The 18649-nt window shown below is 39.5% G+C and overlaps 1 protein-coding gene across 2 annotated transcripts; it reads right to left on the bottom strand.

The window, feature by feature from the left end:
* Positions 1-505: 505 nt before the first annotated feature.
* LOC123978848 (guanine nucleotide-binding protein G(I)/G(S)/G(O) subunit gamma-2) lies at positions 506-18407 on the bottom strand. Of its 2 annotated transcripts, none has more exons than XM_046062375.1 (4): positions 18249-18407; positions 6669-6745; positions 2779-2897; positions 506-1517 (listed from the first exon to the last, which is right to left on the bottom strand). In XM_046062375.1, exons 3-4 carry the CDS (start codon positions 2863-2865, stop codon positions 1389-1391), a joined length of 216 nt encoding a protein of 71 aa, XP_045918331.1. In that variant the 5' UTR covers positions 2866-2897; positions 6669-6745; positions 18249-18407; the 3' UTR covers positions 506-1388. The 2 variants fall into 2 exon arrangements, with proteins under 2 accessions (XP_045918331.1, XP_045918332.1); XM_046062376.1 differs by lacking the exon at positions 18249-18407 and adding an exon at positions 18022-18042.
* Between the last annotated feature and the right edge of the window lie 242 nt (positions 18408-18649).

The raw sequence follows: 18649 nt of genomic DNA, 5'->3' as shown, positions 1-18649 counted from the left end.
GGTGTACGTATAATAAAGCTCCAATTAAGAGTTGGAACGTGCATTTAGAGACTATGTATGTGATACTGTCATACAATTTCAATAACAAATTTATTTTTCCCAAATGAAAAGAAACCGAAGGGAATATTTATTTAGAGGATAAACTGTTGTTTTTTGGTTTGCATAAAAATATATCTGAAATATATAAACCAATCTGAACCAAATCAGCCCCAAAAATCTGATGCCTTTGCAGTTAATTATCTAATTAGTATCTGAAGATTGTGAAAATGCTGCTTCAAGTTATTTTTCAGCCTGCAATGCAATGTTCCAAATTATCACCGGTTTTATTTATATGTGAGAGATGTCCTTGTTGAGTCCATATTGAATCATTCTGGTTTTAATATGTTTTGGCACTTCCAGATGGAGGCTGCCCCCGCTTCATACAATCTCCACACGAAAGGAAATAGAGAAGACTGTTTGTCCATTTCATGCAATAGTTAATGATACAAACACAAACATTCAGAACTCACAGCACAGCACAGTTTACTTGCTAGTCATTTTATACAAATAGTACAAAGAGGGTTTTTATCTGAAGGAGACAAACTGCATCACATTTGCCAGATAGATGTTGATACACAGAGACTGATTTTCAGACAGCTATTTATATGGAGACTCACAGAATTGAATGTTTCAAACATCCCATTAAAAAAGCCTTCACTAACCTGTTGGTGTAAGAAAAAAAGTTAACAGAGCAGTTTCAGTAATCACATACAGTTATAGAAAGATATCTAGGTGATAAGTAAAGTTGAAATAAATGTAAAATAAACAATAACTTTAAAAAAAAAAAACATTCCAATAGTCAGGTGTTGTCTAGTGGTAGGAGTATATTTGTTTGCCGTCCTACGGTGCCTGACCCACCCACAAATCATTTAACAAAACATTTGGAAGTTCCAAAAGAACCACAAAAAATTTTATTCACATTTTATCTTTTTTTTTGTTTTGTTTTGTACACATCACAACCTGAAGACTTGGTAGGTTGACTGTTTGTCCGTCACGTCTCTGGGTTATCCCCATACTCATCCTCATCCCCATCATCATCATCATCATCATCATCATCATCATCATCATCATCACCATCATCATCATCATCATCATCATCATCATCATCCCTTTTGTGTCATCTAATCGCACAGAACCCTTCAACATGCTGCACCCCACAAAAAAAGCAATCACAACCCTTTTAATGGTTACACGTAAACTCTGTGGGTTTTAATTTTTGCACTCTTTAGGTGCCGTTCAAGAAAAGGGGCAATAATCACCGTGCCCTCCTACTAGAAGATTTCTATGTATTTTGAACGTCCACGTTCAAAGTCCCACACTGAGCAGATTGCTGAAGGGCCATGCCAAGTTTACAGGATGGCACAGAAGAACTTCTTCTCCCTGAACGGGTTCTCTGATGCTGGCACTGGTGATAACAGAGGGTCCTCTTTGGCATGGGCTTCGCAGTATGACATTAAATCTGCCGCTGCTTTTGACACCTGGAATTAAACACACACATGCATATACACAGGTCAGTATACGCTGACATACATCATACAGAGATACAGTTAAAGACATATTTAACGTACAGAAACAAGAGTGGTCTCAATCTTGTGACCTACCTCTTTCTTAAAAAAGAAAGTGTGTAAATTAACATTTCGCAATATGTCAACCTGGAGCTAGAGCTGGAGGGTGATAAGTCTAGCTTTTAGCATAAAGACTGGAAGCAAGGGGAAACAGATATAGCAGGTAATTTCCCCTATACAGAAACCTGTTTTAACATTTGCATGTGTTGCTTGTTTACTGAACAAACAAAGATACAACATGTTGATTAGTGTGTAGGTGTATTTCTGTATTTTGGACACAGCCAAGTTTCCCCCCGCTTCCAGTTTTTAAGCTACTCCCCTTCTGGCTGTAGCTTTACACTTAAAGGAATACATATGTCAGTGGATAGTTGGTTCTGCACTTTTTTTTTGTACAGCTTAAAAAAACAAGATATAACATGTTAATTAGTGATATACTGATAGGCCGATTTTTGTAATCATCGGACAGAGTCAGGCTATAGTTGTTTCCCTCTGTTTCCAGTCTTTGTGCAAAGCTAGGGCTACCGATGAACATTAAGGTAATCAACTCTTTAGTTAGCGTTAAGTCCTCACTAAAAAAATGGCTGAGTGGCCATCTTCTGCTCATAAATTAGCAGCATGAACTGTGGTCAATATGCTGTTGTTTTAGTTTTACCTGCATTGTATAATTTAATAAAATGTAGTGAACTTTGTTATATATTGTAAAGTAATGTTGTGACTGAAATAGTTGAATTGTATATAGGAATGTTTATGGATTAATATTATTATATATTATTTTGTCACTGAACTTCATTTCTAAAAGAAATGATGTATGCTTGGATGCCGCTAGTAACCTACTAGCTGCCTTTTCATGTTGCCCCTACCTTCGTAAAAAGGACCACAATGGAAATAAGCTGTTTGGCTTTATTGTGTTTTATCCTTTTGAAGGTTTTTGTAATTGCTGGTGGCACCACTTTTATATTTACCATAAATTTAGAAGTACTAACTACGTTAACCAGCTGCTGGCTCCAGCTACACATGTGAGACTTAATTTTCTCTTCTGACACTGGGAAAGAAAGCCACTAAAATATTTCAAAAGTGTCAAACTGTTCCTTTAACTCAAATCAGTTTTAAAACCTAAACCTACAAAAGCACCAGAAGTTTCCTTAAAGTAAATTATCATTGTGGACATGCTCACCTTTATCCTGTCGATGTTGGCTTCCATCTTCAGCTGTTCCACCAGCTTCCTGGCTTGTGCGATGCTGGCCGTATTATTGCTCGCCATTGGCACGATCAGTCAGGTCTCGTGTGCACTGCCTACGTAGAAGAGAACGAGATTCAAACACCCCAACATTGCAGTTCACCCACAGTGTGCCGCTGATGAAGATAGGCACTATAATATAGCAGGCATGCAAAGAGGAGCACTAGTAACAGATACCCTGTTTATTATCACATGCCTATGAACACACACACACACACACACATACCACATCCACAGGCATATTATTTATGGTGTCTGTTGCTAGGCAGCCCATGACAGTGAGGGGTAGGAGGGGAAGGTGGGAGGAGAGAGAGGGGGCAGTGGTTTGTCCAGCACTATATTTAAAATAGATAAACAGATAACTGGTTTATGAAAATATCTAATTTTGCACAGATAATAGCGGTTTTCTTCACGCCATCAACACTTCTTAGGCCCAGTGTCACACAGGGGCACGGTATTCACCCTCTGCTTCGTGTGAAGGAGAAAAAATCAATACATTTATGTCCTTTGTCTATGCAAACAGGTAATACGGGTTGCCTCGCAGACATCAGATTTTACAAAGCTCCAGCAACGCTTTATTTGCATGTCTGGCACTGTAAAACTGTCTGTTTTATCACTGGTGGCCACACATAGTCAATAGCTTCCATCAAAAGACTACTGCTGTATAGCTTTTACAATTACTAATATTTCTGAAACCAAGCTTATTCATCATCATACTGAGTGAGCATTCACTTTGGTGTTCCAGACTCATTTGTGGAGAGTAGCTTACTCATTATTTAAAAAAACAGCAACATAAGCCAACTTTTTAATTCTAAAGGTTTGAATGTAACCATTAATTAATCAATATCTATGCTTACGCAGTTAGTGGATCATAATCTGTAGTTACACATTTTAAATGTTTGTGGAAGATGTTGAGACAACTCCAGGAACCTCTTGGAAAACAAATAAGAAATACTGCATCTTTAAGCTTCTCTTCCTAAATTTGAAACCGACAAGGTTGCGGTAGTATGATTCATGATGGCTGCATGTCTTTGTCTGACATAGTATGTACATTAAGTAACTGTACACTAACTGCCAAAACAGTATATTATGCAGATAAAAGCACTGTGTATATGTCATACCGAAATAATGAAGCATTTAGAAGAGCTTCAGTGCCCCTTGGTGTTGATTCTACAAATCTCTGGAGGCATGAACAACCATTTTCCAAAAGATATTCCCTTACTTGGCGTTTTGACCATGATCTGTTAAATGTAAAGGCCAAATGATTCCTGTTGTCTGTACTGTTGCACAGTTGCTCCTCTGTCTTTTATAACCCCTTTGATTAAACGGATAAAGCTGCAGGTGCTTCAAAACAGTATCATCCCTGGTGTATGATCAGTCTTCCCTGCCCCCACCCCCTCGTCATCTGTCTGTATACACTGTGGTACAACTCGGTGTGGGGTTCAGACTGATCTCAGTGAGGTGCTGGAGCTGAGCATGAATATTGATGGTGGCACACCTGCTCACCAGGCCAGGATACTGCTGCATAGATCTCCGCTGTCACACCGACCCAAAACCCCAATGACCCCATTAATTAAAACCTGTACAGGGTCAACAGTTCCAGCTCTTATGTTTCAAATGATAATTAGATTTATTAGTGTTTAACACCCTACCACAGTGGTTGTAAACAAATGTACCAGCTACATCTGACACATTTTGATCATATACCAGGTTTTCAATCTTTGTTTCCTTTGCTTTCTTTACTAGTATCCTTACTTTCAGATGCAGTGATGCAATCCGTTCATTTCCTACTACATTGATGCATATTACAGTTGATTAAATGTTATTAATATTTTGAAAGTGACTCCATTTACAATTAATGATTATGTCGGTAATTTTATGTTATTCCCATTAGTTAATTAATTGTGTTATTATTTTTTTTAAAAGCCAATCAAGTTTTCAGAGGCCAAGGTGACACGTTCAAATTATTTATTTTTTTCTAACCAAAGGTCTTAATTTTAATTTAAGAGAGAAAAGCAGGAAATTAATCACATTTTAGAAGCTAGAACACAATCATTTTTGTAATTTTTACTTGATAAATGACTAATTTAGACTAATTTAATTTAATCTTAAAGATCAATCATCAATACAGTTTTTGGACTGACACATTTCCTCTAAACCAGGCTGGAAAATCTTGAACCACTGTCAGTGCAAACCAAGTGACAGTCTGAAGAGGATTTATGAGCACAACCTGCAGCAGACTACCTAGTATTAACAGAGTAACATAAACATGATGTTTTATAGTCACTGCAGCTGAGGGATCCTGGATGTTCTCACTCTCTGTTCTCGACAAGTGCTTCACCTTTTAGGGTCATAGTGTTTTAATTTAAACTCAGGTGAGTGTCAAAAACAAAAACCCCATAGGTTGTTTTTTAAAATATTTATTATATACATAGCTTAGCTTTAGCTGTTCTTTTTGCAGAAATTCAGCTTTTTGGTATTTTTGTGGGGTTAAAATACTAAAATCTGGTGTCCCTCTGTGGAAGGACAGTTGTCCACTGTGTTCTGTATTATACATCAGGTAATTTAAGTGAGAATTATGTAAACACCAACCTCAGTTTTGTCCCTTGCTAAAATATGAAGAGGCCAGAGAATTACTACAAAGGTGTGATTGACAGCAAAAATTAGCCTTTGATTTCTTTCGTATTGAGGCCATAATATTGTTTCAACACACAGGGGAGATGTCAAAATAGGCCAGCGTATCAGCAGACTATTGATAGTGAGAGATGTCACTCCTTAAGTTTCTGGGATGTCTACGGGAAAGTATAGCCCTGTTCTTTACAGAAAATAATCAGATGCTGTGACACAATAGCCTAGTTTGAGTGGAATTGACAGGGAGAGATGAATTTTTAAATAAATACCACAAAAGCAAATGGAAAACTGTGTCAGGAAGACAAAGGAAAGAACCTCTTGTGCCGTTGGAGCTTTTGCCAAATACTTGGGGACGCAAGACAATTCCAGCTCCATGGAAATTAAAGACTTGTGAGGCTGTACTTTGACACAGCGTTGCTTTGAGCTAAATGCTAATGTCAACATGCTAACATAACACGATGATGGAGACATGTTGATGTTTAGCAGGTTTGATGTTTACCCTGTTCACCATCTGCGTTTATAATGTTAGCATGCTAACCGACTGACATTGCCTCCCCCAGAGTTGCTAGCCACTGTGTATACAAAGTCATTTTCCTGCTTATTGTCGGTGGAGCGTGCAAAAATGCCACCCTGACATTTTCATATCCAGAGAGGGTGGGGTGAGGAGATGGTGGCATGTAGAGGATGCCCATTTATGTGTCGACTCCAGAAATAGCTGGCACCCTGAAGGTAACTAAAAGGGTTTCATGAACATTAAACAGAGTTGTTTCCTGTCTTGTTTTTTTTAGCTTTAGCAGATGCTTTTCTGATTGTCTTGTGTTCTTTTACAATATAATATCACTGCTTCTACTGTACTTTGCTCATCTGTTTATCATGAAACCTCCTGTCCTTCCTTCCTATCTGTCAGCTGACCAAAATACCATCCTGAGATGTCGCCCATGGTGTCAACATGCTGATAACTATGACACCACACTTATCAGGAGCTGATTAATAACGCATTCAACTGGACACAGGCCTCAACTGTGTCAGCTGTCGACAACTTTGTGGACGCTGTAATACAAAAACTCTTTGCACACCAGTTTCCAAGCGGACTGAGGGCTTTGACATTACTGACCACTTGTACTATAATATTATGAACCTGGCTGCTTCCCTTTCCTGAACATGCTGCAGTACCTTCTCCTCTTTTCTCGACTTACCTTGTCTTCTTACTCCTCCTCACTCTGCCCCGGTGTCTGCCTGCAGTTCAGTCAGCAGTTTGTGTCCGTCCCAATCTCTGCAAATCGGGGAAAACAGATAAAGAGAGTGAGAATCAGGGGGTGATCAGAGACAGAAGCTCTGCACATTCCAGATAAATTATGCTGAGGCTTGTGTGTGCAGCCGCTGTCCTCTGATCACTGTGTGTCAGAATGTCACAGCACGCTCTTACAAACTCCACTGAGGGGGTTTGGAGGAGAAACACCACAACAAACTACAGGGGGAGGAGATGTAAGCAAAACATAACTGAGGGGACAAATGAATTTATGATTTTAAAGGACTAATTCCAACATTTTGGGAAATGCACTCATTTTCTTTTCTTTGCAGAGAGTGAGATGATAATATTGATACCACTCTCATATCTGTCCACTTAAAATGAAGCTACAGTCAGCAGCTGGTTAGCTTAGCTTAGCATATAGACTGGAAACAGGAAAATATCTGGTCTGGCTCTATCTGAAGGTTACGAAGTCCACCTACCAGCACCTCTAAAGCTCGATACTTAACATGTTGTATCCTTGAAATGTTAAGATCAGTTATTCTTGTGTTATTATATTGTACTATCTTTGTCAGGCTAGGCTGTTTCCAGTCTTTATACTAACTGGTTGCTGGTTTTATCTTCATATTGAACTGACATGAGAGAGTTGTCAATGCTTAAAATAGCACACAAGTGTATTTCCCAACTACTGGATGTTGAGCTATTGCTTTGAGTTGAACTTCTGTTTGTGCTGACCCATTCACCTCTCGCCCTCATCCTCTCTTTCTCTGGTTCAACTGATTCATTCTTAATGCATCTGTGACTCTGCAGCTCGGTTTTCTGCTGCTTCTGATAAATGGGCCAATTACCCTGCATGAGCAGATCTGCAGAAGAAGGGAATTCCACCCCATTATAAATCATGGCAGCATGCAATGTTAAAGTAACGACACCCATTAACAAAAACCTCGCCAACGGCGGCCGAACCCCTGAGCCAGACTATTCTAGCAATGTTGAAACTGCTTAGAGTTTAAAAACCAAACAAAAAAAGAGCAGGAGATTTCACTGTACTGCATTGTCACCTCTCCTGATTCGCTGGAGCCATTTATCAACACTGTTACTCTGTGTTATGCAAGCAGTATAATCACTTTTATCAGTGCATTGACTCCTAAACTATTATCTGCGGTGCTTCAGTGTGTAGCAGGGGGTCTTTACAAGTTCTTCAAATCCTGGAAAGGGAAATTAAATTAAGTTTTGGTACTAACACTAAACAATAATATTTTACTTTGAGAAACTTGTTAATTGCTAATGCTAATTATTTTTTTTAAATGTTCTCAAATGTTATGTGTCTAAAAATAAGCAGCCATAGAAGCATTTTGCATGCATTAAATAAAATCACAATATTTTGATTTAAATCAGTAACTACCTGATCAAAAAAATAAGTAAAGAAGATTTGGAATCTGTCCAGATGTTTGATGCGCCTGACAATTTTCAATAAATGGTGCTTAGGGCACAATTTGATCAATACTAAAAATGCATTGAGGCTAGATACCCCGCATTTGGTACCAGAATGAAAAGGTTGACAAACACTTTTGTCAGAGAAACTATAAAAGAATACAATGACTTGATCAATCATGTTGTTAGAAAATAATATATTAGGTTTCCAAATGGAAAAGAAATGAAAGGCTCCACTTTTATCATTTACATTTTTGTAATCAACTCACATATTCCTGCATGACTTTGTTAAGCTTTTAGCAGAATGTCAGGAGTCTTATAGTAAATGAATATGTAGAACACAGTATGACCCAGTTGTGACTAATCACCTTTATTGACATTAGCTTTGCTGCTGAAACGTGGGCTCAGTTGACCTGTAACTTGTGACCATGACATGATGAGTTTTATTTGCTCAAAGCACGTGTTCGCATGGCTCGTCACTCAACAAACTCACATTTACATTTACATTACACATCAGTCTCCCCGGCAAACTGTACAATCATGGATGTTGTTGTGTGTGCTGCTCGTTTGGAGGTACTTGAGATATTAAAGTAAAGGCAAATGTTTTATACTATTGGATTGTTTGGGTTTCTGCTGAATTATCTGTTAATGAACTGATTGTCTTATCAATTTTTTTAACTATTACGCCTGTTTTTTATGTTTAAGCTATTTACTGAAAATCACTTATACCTATATTTACAATTTTGCAAACAATGCTGCTGTGTTTTAGAAGCTTCAGTGTATGTTGTCTACCCTATCCGCCAATCACTGGTTTCTAATTATTTCTATACAATATAAAATTCTATAAGTACACTTTTGAAACTTGTTTGAATCGTGTTATCCACCATTTTGGACATCAAGTCGGCATTCCTTTTTGTCACAGTAAAATTATTAAGAGGTAATTCACTTTCAAGAATCTGCTAACTGCCTGTAACAGCAGGAATAATATGTCAAATAATCTAAAAAAAAGTAAATAATGTTTAGTAAACATGATTTGTATTTACAGCTGCTATAATCAATATTTTTCTATTAACAGTGGGTTAAATGACTACATGTATGTGAAAAGTGTCACTTGTAGTTTTGACCCAACAGAGAATTATCACCCAACTCTCCAGTTCCCCTCAGCTAGACGGGGTATTTTAGCATCTTTCAGCTCATTGATTTACTTTACTCTTTTGGTTCAGTCCATACACCTATATAAGAATTGGAGGTAGCCACCGTGACGTCACCCACTGGTTTGTGGACTACCGTTTTGAAACATTGAGTTTGGCATTTTGGCCTTCGCCATCTTGGTTTTTTGGAACGTGAAGTGACAATATTCAGACAAGAGGGCGGAGCTTGTCAGCATGGTTAGTCAGGTGCATCCGTAACTCACATTAACTGCAATATCAATGTGGATGCTAATTTGGCTAGCAAAAAACCGAACAGCTCGCTGAACATTGAAACATTTTAAGGCAACTAAATTAATGTTCATGCAATGAAAACACACTGAAAGCATTAAAGTTCTTAGATGAAAACACAGACAGCACTCAGAAACCGGTTCACAGCTAGTTGAGCATACCCTGCTTTATTGTCTATTTTACTCTAAATGGGGAAAGTGTTAACAGAGGTAATAAATCAAATGAGAAGTAAGGTCATTTTCTCATAGACTTCAAAGCAATCATACTTCTTTTCGAGTTGACCCTTGCTGGCCATTAGAAAGAATGCAAGTTTAAGGCACATCCGCATTGGCTTTACTTGTCAGACCCAGTCCCTTAAGGATTTGTAAGAATGTCCTTATATTTAATGTATTATGATAGATCTTTTCTTTTGATTGATCTGAGATCAAGATAGTATTGTGATATTTCAAAAAGTGTATACTAAAGCATTGCCAAAGTGTCAGTGTACTTTCGAATTCACGTCCTGACTGCACTTACATCTTACACTTTCACTTTCAATTTTTTCTCCACTCTTTGATCAGTTTACTGTATGCTGCAAAACAGGCAAGAAAGCAGACTGTTCTTAAAAAAGGAAAAAGCTGAATTAGATTTTCCTGTGAACTGTTCGTGTCATCATATTTAAGTTGCAGGGCAGCAGCAATATCAGAGGATGAGAGACAGAGGGTTTTATTAGTTTTTTATTTTAATACTGTGGCAATGTTGTTCTCTACTTTTATGCCAGTAAAGCATCTTGAACTGAACTGTACTGAAGGAGAAAAAAAACAGAAAATGTATTATGGGACGTGACTGCTGACCCATTTCTCTCCTGTGTTCTAGCCTTCTGCTTCCCATCCCTCCCTCTGTGGCAGACAGGTGTTCAGTGATGGGATTGAAACACCCCCAGCACGCTCCATCCTGCTGCTAACACCACTGAATCAATCAGACACCCTCCGCCATCCTTCCCCTGCCATTTGGAGCTGTTTTGAACCTCATCTTCCTGGTTTTCGGGGGGGTCTGTGTTCATGACGAGGCCCTCCACAGATGTGATTATAGCTGCTGCTTGACTCTGGGTGTCGCTGACTTAAAGGGTGATTTAGCGCCACAGGAAACATCCTGGTGAGGAAAATATAATTCCTGGCCTGTCGAGAGTGATGATCTCTCACACACTCCCACACACACTGACTCTCAGCTCGGTTCTCCCTCCCCCTTACTCTTTCTGAAGTGCACACCTTATTATGCTGCCTTTTTTTCTTTTTTTACACCATCCAAAGAGTGAAATTAAGGCGGCCAGGCAGGGAGTGTTCTGTCCTCTGTGATGCCCAGGGTGTGAAATCAGAGCGTGGTAATTAAAAATCTGTCCCTAGTCCAGCCATCTGGACCCTGGAGAGCCCATGATTAACCTGCGAGAGTCTGTAGGGAGGCAAGGAGGCAGGATGGGACCCCTGCTTAGAGTTAACCGAAGCTATGTTTTGAGGGCCACTAAGTCACTCCCCCATTTGTTACTGTTGCTATGAATGTCAAGTTTTATGTTCTCACACAACACATATGTAGTTTTCAGTGACAGCAGTGGACGATTTTCCTCTCCAAAATCTTATTAGTGGTAGTTATCTTCAGACGGAGGTGGACAAAAGCAGGGTTTTCATCTCTAGCCAGCGACCGTTGATTTTAACAAAAGTAATTGGCGGATATTATAGGCTGTCGCTAGCTCATTTAGCTTATGTTCCAAGCTAAAAATCTACTAAAGAGCAGCTAGTGTTAGCCTAAACTCTGATAGCATCTAGGACTGAATTCCACAGAGCAAGGAAATACTACACAGTGGGTGTGCTGAACAGTGATTTTTTAACATAACCTGATCTCCCACTAACAATGCCGATAATAATACACTTCTTGGCCATGGCGCATTATTACTATTATTACTCAGTTGTTCGCTAATTAGCCATACAAGCAAGATGGAACAGATAAACACACTGTTTAAACCTTTCCTCACATTTTTAGGCCTGTGTTCTTACTTTTTGAAAGGTTAAAATCTGCCCCCACCCCCAAAAAAATCAAATCCAAATGATTGGATATTCGCTGCTAGGGGGGAGGAGTTTAGCGAACATTGAATTACGTCTCAACAATCAGTTATAGGAGTTAGATCAAACCAAGAACTTTGACTTTATCTCAGTTCTTCTAATCAAGTGCTGGTTATATATGCAAGGCTAGTAAGTAAGCTGATATTTGGGTGAACTGACCCTTTAAATAAGGCTGATGCATGTCATGCTTAAGGAAAAACTAGGATCCTACTTTGTTTATCGCACAAAAAAATCCTCCTGACTTCAATTTTGTTACTGTAAAAGCTGACACGAGACCTTTTCTGCGCTGACTGAGTCATTTCCTTTTTGTGTTTTACTACAAAACCCACTAAATTAATCCAAAACCCCACTGCGGATTTTCAAAAATGCAAGCCTGTTTTTTATTATTTCTTAAAAGAGAAAACAGCAATGGTGCATGAGCAGGCAAAAGCCCTCACGCATGCAGAAAGCCCTCACAGTGTGACTGCATGACTGTATCATCCTCAGCGTGTCATAGGACAATGAGATACAGGCTGCGATGTCACCGTGAAACAAGTTTCATTGAAGGGCACACTCAGCAAACAAAGATTTGCAGAGTTTTAAATAGATAGGTGAGGTTTCACACAAGGAGAGAAAATAAATAAATAAAAGGAAATAGGAATGGAGTTTATCAGGAAGATAAAAGAGGCTGAGATGTGATAGTAATATCTTCTTCTAGGGTGGCATTTTAAGTGACCGCAAGCAAGGAGAAGTAACATAAAACTGACATCCGGAGTTATTAATGAACACAATCAAGAGGATATTGACTAGTGAATGTAATATGGCACGGATCTCTGCCCTTGAATGGGAGAAAGGACAGCCCTACCTGTGCACACAAACTCTCAGAGAAAGTGATGGGATACAGATAGCAGAGATGTCAGGCAATGATTGATATGAACACTTTTTTTGTCTTATTTGCACCTTTAAGTATACTTTTTAGCGTATTCATTTCTACAAGAATGTGACTACTACTTTTACTGATACTCTACTAACAACTAGAGCTGAAAAACTGACATTGTTTCATGCTGTAAAATATTGTGACAAATTATGTATATTATTAGCAAGTACATTGTTTCTCACGGCATCCTTGTCTATTAAAGTTGTATTTTTTTAAGTTGGGTTTTTGATATCTGTACTCTATTGTCTTTTTTTGTTATTTTAATTCATGCTGTGCACTAAAACAAATTATTTGTCTTGTTTCAATATCCTTCTATGTCAGAAACTCTTTCTACTAAAGCTATTTGCATTTCTTCTTGAGATAGATATATTACCATCCTATCCCTGGAATAAACTAAACCTGTGTGTACGAATATCTGAAGAAAATCTTTTCACTTCATCACTTTACATTTATTATTTATGGTATGTGAATATAAGTATGGTGCATCTACTACCTTTTTTTCCTTTGCTAGGCTTGTGGTAAATGCTAAGCCTATTTACAGAATATCATATGAATAAATTTATTGGCCATTTTAAAGCTCATGAAACTTACTCAAATTATAATATTGCATATTTGTGACAATGTTTCAATAAATTTGATTGATAGGGATGTCTCTGTGGCAATTTAAGAAAACATGCCATCAACTGTCCTCAGATTGTGATTATTGGAAAGTCTAGCCTAAACCGATGCATACATTTCTAGTCTGCTTCAACTTTACAAATCGATCTGTGCTCCTTGATGATTTTCACAAACAGTCAACCAATCAGTTTTGTATATTATCTTCATGCACAGCTAGCTAGCTAGCGACATTCATGATAAAAAAAACCCCACAAAATTGCCAGGCATCAGGTGTGGATGAGCTGAGCTTGATGCAGCTGTACAAGTTGTTTTATCTTATTTAATAGTCATGAAAAATGTTAACTGCTCCCAGCAACCGCTACTACAATTTCTGTGTCAACTGAACATAACATCAGTGGGACAGATTTGTCACTTGCTACTGACTGGTCAGAGCAAAACAAACCAAAATAACACAGTCTCCGTACAAGAAATAGGCAAACAATGTGAGACTGAATGAAGTGAAGCGGAATGGCAGTTCAGTCCAATTATTAGGCTAGTTTTGTTTTTTCCAACAGACCCCACCCACTTCAAGCCAGTGATGAGAGGACAGAAAATACAAAAAGACGGAAATGTCTCATGGAAATTACCCAGTATCTTTCTAATTTTGGACCACAGTGCTTATAGTAAGACATTTTCAGGGACATTATTTTAAACATAATACAAATATAGATCTCATTCATATGCTTGTTTCCTAATTATAGAGCAATGACCATCAGGTAATATTCCTAAAGTAGATTTGACATTTGATGTATTATCCTTTTTTTAAATCGTAAATTAATCCTAACTTTCTCTTTCCTTCCTCTCGGTCAGATCACCACCACCCGTGAATATTCGATTAGCCCGGACATCTGTGCCACCACCAGCATGCCCTGCCCATCCTGCCATCTTAGAGATTGTGATACGTGCGTATGCAAGTATATGTGTGTGTGTTGGGGGTTAATCTAGGTCCCAGGGGGGAGGGGGGAGGGGAGAAGGCACTGGCCCAGGAAATGATGCATCCCTTGGGAGTCAAGAGGCAGCAGGGAGGAGGCTTATTGCTACAGGGATCACAAATATGGTCTATTATGTTTATTAAATCAGACGATGAAGGCCTGGCACGTTTCTTTTTTGTTAGATTAAAGCAATGACCAAGTGTTTTTTTTGCCTCAAACGTTTAAGGAGTTGTGTCAAAAACCTTTTATATGCGTGTTATGTAACAGCAGTGAAATTAGTGGGGCAGAAACAATGCATGATACTGATGTCACATACTTTAGAAGCATGCAAGAGAAAACCACACGTTTTTGTGTGACGGAAAATTAACACCAGGCACCAAACAAACAATGCTGGTAAATTTTGGTTTTGAGTGAGAGGGTTGTTTTGAATTCCCCGGGCCACTTTGATGGGAAACCAGCCATCGAGTGGAGCTTCTTTTCCTCTCTGGAAATCATATTTGGAAGTGGCCGTTGTGGTTTTACCGGTTTTTGTTTAAATTAAGATCTCTTCCGTGTGCTTTAACTGTGAGGAATGAGCAGGATTTTTTGCTTTTGCCTTGAGTGAGGAGGCCTAAACACACTTTTCCTCTGGAATCAATCAGCATGCCAAGAATAACACAACCAGACTCCTGGGCTGTTAACAATATTACAAACATCCGGACTTGTTTAGATTCTGCTGAGAGTGTGAGTGAGCTGCTCGGAACGTTTCAGACCCTGACTTGCTCCAACTTTATGTTTTGCTGAAAAGTAATGGAAGTGTATCAGCTTTGGGAGGATTGTGCTTGTCATAAATCATCTAAGCTGATGCTTCCATAGGTGAAGACTCGAGTCAGACATGGACATGACTACTGGGAGACTTGACTTCCTAAAGACTTCAGACTATAGATTTGAGAATTGCACTTGAGTAACAGATCCCCTCCACTCAGATATATGTTTGTCCACTAAAATGTCCGACATTGACTTTACTGACTTGTATCTGTCCCAAGTTTATCAGAGGACTTTCACATTTTTCTACTGAAGGGAAAGATGTCTGTACACTTTCCTAAAATCTGAGATTCAAACGTACCCCTGGGCAAGATTGATTTGGTATGTATCAAATTTGAAAGCCAATCGCTGTCTAGCAAATGCCACCGGCAAAGAAACCTGAAACTTCCAGGGCAGAGCAGACTTGTCAGTACACAGAGCTAGAGTTTGCACTGAAAGTTTTGACAGCAAACAAGAGTGTGAGTGTGCAGAGTGTGCAGTTTTTGGATAAAAACCGGACCCTGGAGCTTCCTTCCACTATCTACTATGACGTAATGTGACAATGTGATACTGTAACATAATTGCAGATATTGTATGTTTCCCTACCACTAATACTGTGTCACAAGCTAACAAACAACATAAACAGATAAAAAACGCTAACCTCACTTACCATTCTGATACATCTGCTAGTCGCCAATTTTGGTGCACAACAGACTCCTCATCTGAGTCTGCCTGTGACTGAGGCTCAAACATGTAGGCTATGGCTGAATCACTCCAATGTTTCCTCTAATGCCACCTTGATGGGTGGAGCATTCATAGATTCAGAATTTGTTAATGAGGGAGAAAGAGTACATGTACTTCCAGGCCCTTTTCATAGTTTTTTTTTAACTTAAAATCAAGTTAAATAAAATATTTATCATAGCAGATGTTTTTGCATACATTAAAATGTGTAAAAAAAAATAAGGACTTGACTGGAACTTGACTGGAACTTGAGTCCAACTTAAGTGAGACTTGTCTTACTTGAGACTGGACTCAAGACTTGATTTGAGCCTTAAACACAAAAACAACAACAACAACAACTCACGCTCTACCCTCAAGGGCTTGAGACTTATTAGGACAGGACAAACAATAAACCTCTGGCAGACTTGAGACGTCAACTCAAATCAGAATAAAATCACAAAAATTTGGGACTTGGGACTTGGAAGACTTGACACCCAAAACACTTAACTTGACTTGAAAGGTAGGAAAAACCATTCAAATCAAATTTTTTGCCTCCAGAGACTTGAAACCTGACCTTGAGACTTGGTTGAACAAGACTTGAGACTTGACTCAAACGTCCCATAAAAAACAGCTCTGGAGACTTGGACTTATGTCAGACTTATGTAAGTCATACACAAAATTAGATCTTGGAACGTCTCTTGCATATAACAGCTGTGAGACTTGACTCCCTAAAGACATGGCCTTCAGTGACACTTTAGGTGAGACTTGGTTGGACAAGAGTTAAGGGTTGACTTGTACTTTCCCTGAAAGACCTGAAAACAGCTCTCATAGGCTTGACACTCAAGTCACAAAAATTTGAGCTTAAGACTTGACTTGGATGTGACTGCCAAGAGATGTAACTTACTTGAGTCTTGACTGCCTAAAGATGTATATTCAAGGCTCATGTTTTGACCTGGCAGACTGAAGACTTTTGACTTCAGTTGGACTTTCTTTCAAGGACATCAGTCTTAGTTGGACAAGATATGAGACTTGACTTGAGCTTTCCCAAAAAAAAGACTCAGCATCCTTTCTACCTTAAATAGGGGTGGCAGTGGCACAATGGATAAGACCATGCCTTTGGTGTGAGAGACCTGGGTTCTGTCCACCATTGTGTCTCTGAGCAAGACGCTTAACCCCTTGTTGCTCCAGAGGCGTGCGACCTCTGACATGTATAGCAATTGTGAGTTGCTTTGGATAAAAGCATCAGCTAAATGAATAAGTGTAAGTCACCTTTCCTGTGAAGCCTTGTACATCGGAAGTTGGTCAGTTTTAAAGTATGAAAAGGCAGGTTCACATAGAGATGACTTCAACAAGAATGATGCTTTTAGGAAGCTTAGCCCTGGGTTTGGATAACTAAAACCCTGACTTTGAAGGATTTCTTCGGTTAAAGGTAGTGATGGGAAAGGACAGGTCAAAATGGTCAATAAAGGCATGGATGGCTGCTCACTTTTCCTTGTTCTTACATAATTCCTCCCTTATGCTGCTCTCTGCTTTCTATCTGTAACACTCTGAAAAACTGTCAAGGTTTTTGATGCTTCTTGTTTATCGTTGGATACATTTATGATCTTCTCTTCTAGTCTCAACATCGACATGTGTGAAACAAACCATGGCCTTGGAGCAGCTCGTCTTTGAGATACAGTATGAGCCGCGTGGACGTGAGCTCTTGCGTAATTCTGACACGTTGTGTGCGTTTGTAACAGGCTTGGATATGTAACGCACACAATCACACACACATGAAGGATGGATGATTCAATGTGTGTTGTATATGACGATGCCTTAGTGTGACGAGCCAAGAGTGGGGAAAACAGCATGCCTGTGTTCGTTTTCTCGGTTTTCCTGCAAATGCATGCTGTTGTCAGCGACTGTATCTGTCTATAAGCAACATAAAAACACCAACCCCCCACCTCCTCTTCTTCCTCCTCCTCCTCCTCTCCCGGCCATCTGCCTGATACAACCACTCCATGGACCTTGTGTGTGGTCGACTGATTTCTCCTCGCGGCATGGAGGGCAAGAGTTCAGAATGGCAAAAAACCTCAAAGGAGGCTTTTGGGATTCTCCGCTGCCTCTGTTTCCCCTTTTTCATCCCCTCTGCTCATGCAAATATCCCCTGAAACAGATGCCCTTAATTCCTCTGGCTCTACATTATAAGATCTGCTCAATCCTGAGGGAAGAAGAAGGAGGGACGAAGAACAGAAGGGAGGAGGGGAATCTATTCTCTTAGCCCTCTCATATACATATGCACATGTATGAAAGGAGGTACGAGATGGGGGGAAATAAATCATCAGCTCACCTGGCAGTGAGGAGGTTTTTAGAGATTTTAGAGGGAGGAGGGGATTCCATGATGTAAACCAGCCAGCGGCATCAATCTCACCCCTCCAGCGCTGACAAAACAACAGCGTGGATATGAACCATCCCACCTCCCAGAACACACCCTGTTTTGAATGCAATTATCCCAGATGGCACCAAAAAATAAAATAAATAATACCTGCCCCCCAGAAAATAAATAAAAAAGCCAACCTTTTTGTGTGTGTGGTCTCCTTTTGTGACGCCAAACACTTCCAGTCCTGTGGAGTAGTATCCACGCGTCTTTCTCTCGTCTTTTTGTCACACACACACAGTCAGTCAGTTCGTTAGCGAGGCAGGCGAGTACATCCAAACACACACACTCCTCTCTCTGTATGCCTCTCCCCCTCTCTCTCTCTCTCTCTCTCTCTCTGCTCCAGCTGAGATCCTCCCTCCTCACTGCTGCTCTGAGTCTCCACCCTTCAGCCAAACGCTCAGGCTGCAAGAAACTACCCTCTTCCACTTCCCTGCCTCCCTCTTTCTGTCTTCTCTTTCTTGCTATCTGGACACCCTCCCTCTGTCTCCCAGAGGTCCACAGGAAAAGCCTTGACTGTCTCTCTAAACCCCTACAGTAA

Source organism: Micropterus dolomieu, linkage group LG11, assembly GCF_021292245.1.
Source record: "Micropterus dolomieu isolate WLL.071019.BEF.003 ecotype Adirondacks linkage group LG11, ASM2129224v1, whole genome shotgun sequence".
Lineage (NCBI taxonomy): Eukaryota > Metazoa > Chordata > Actinopteri > Centrarchiformes > Centrarchidae > Micropterus > Micropterus dolomieu.
Note: the sequence above shows the minus strand (reverse complement) of the source record. Positions and strands in the feature narration are given on the sequence as shown.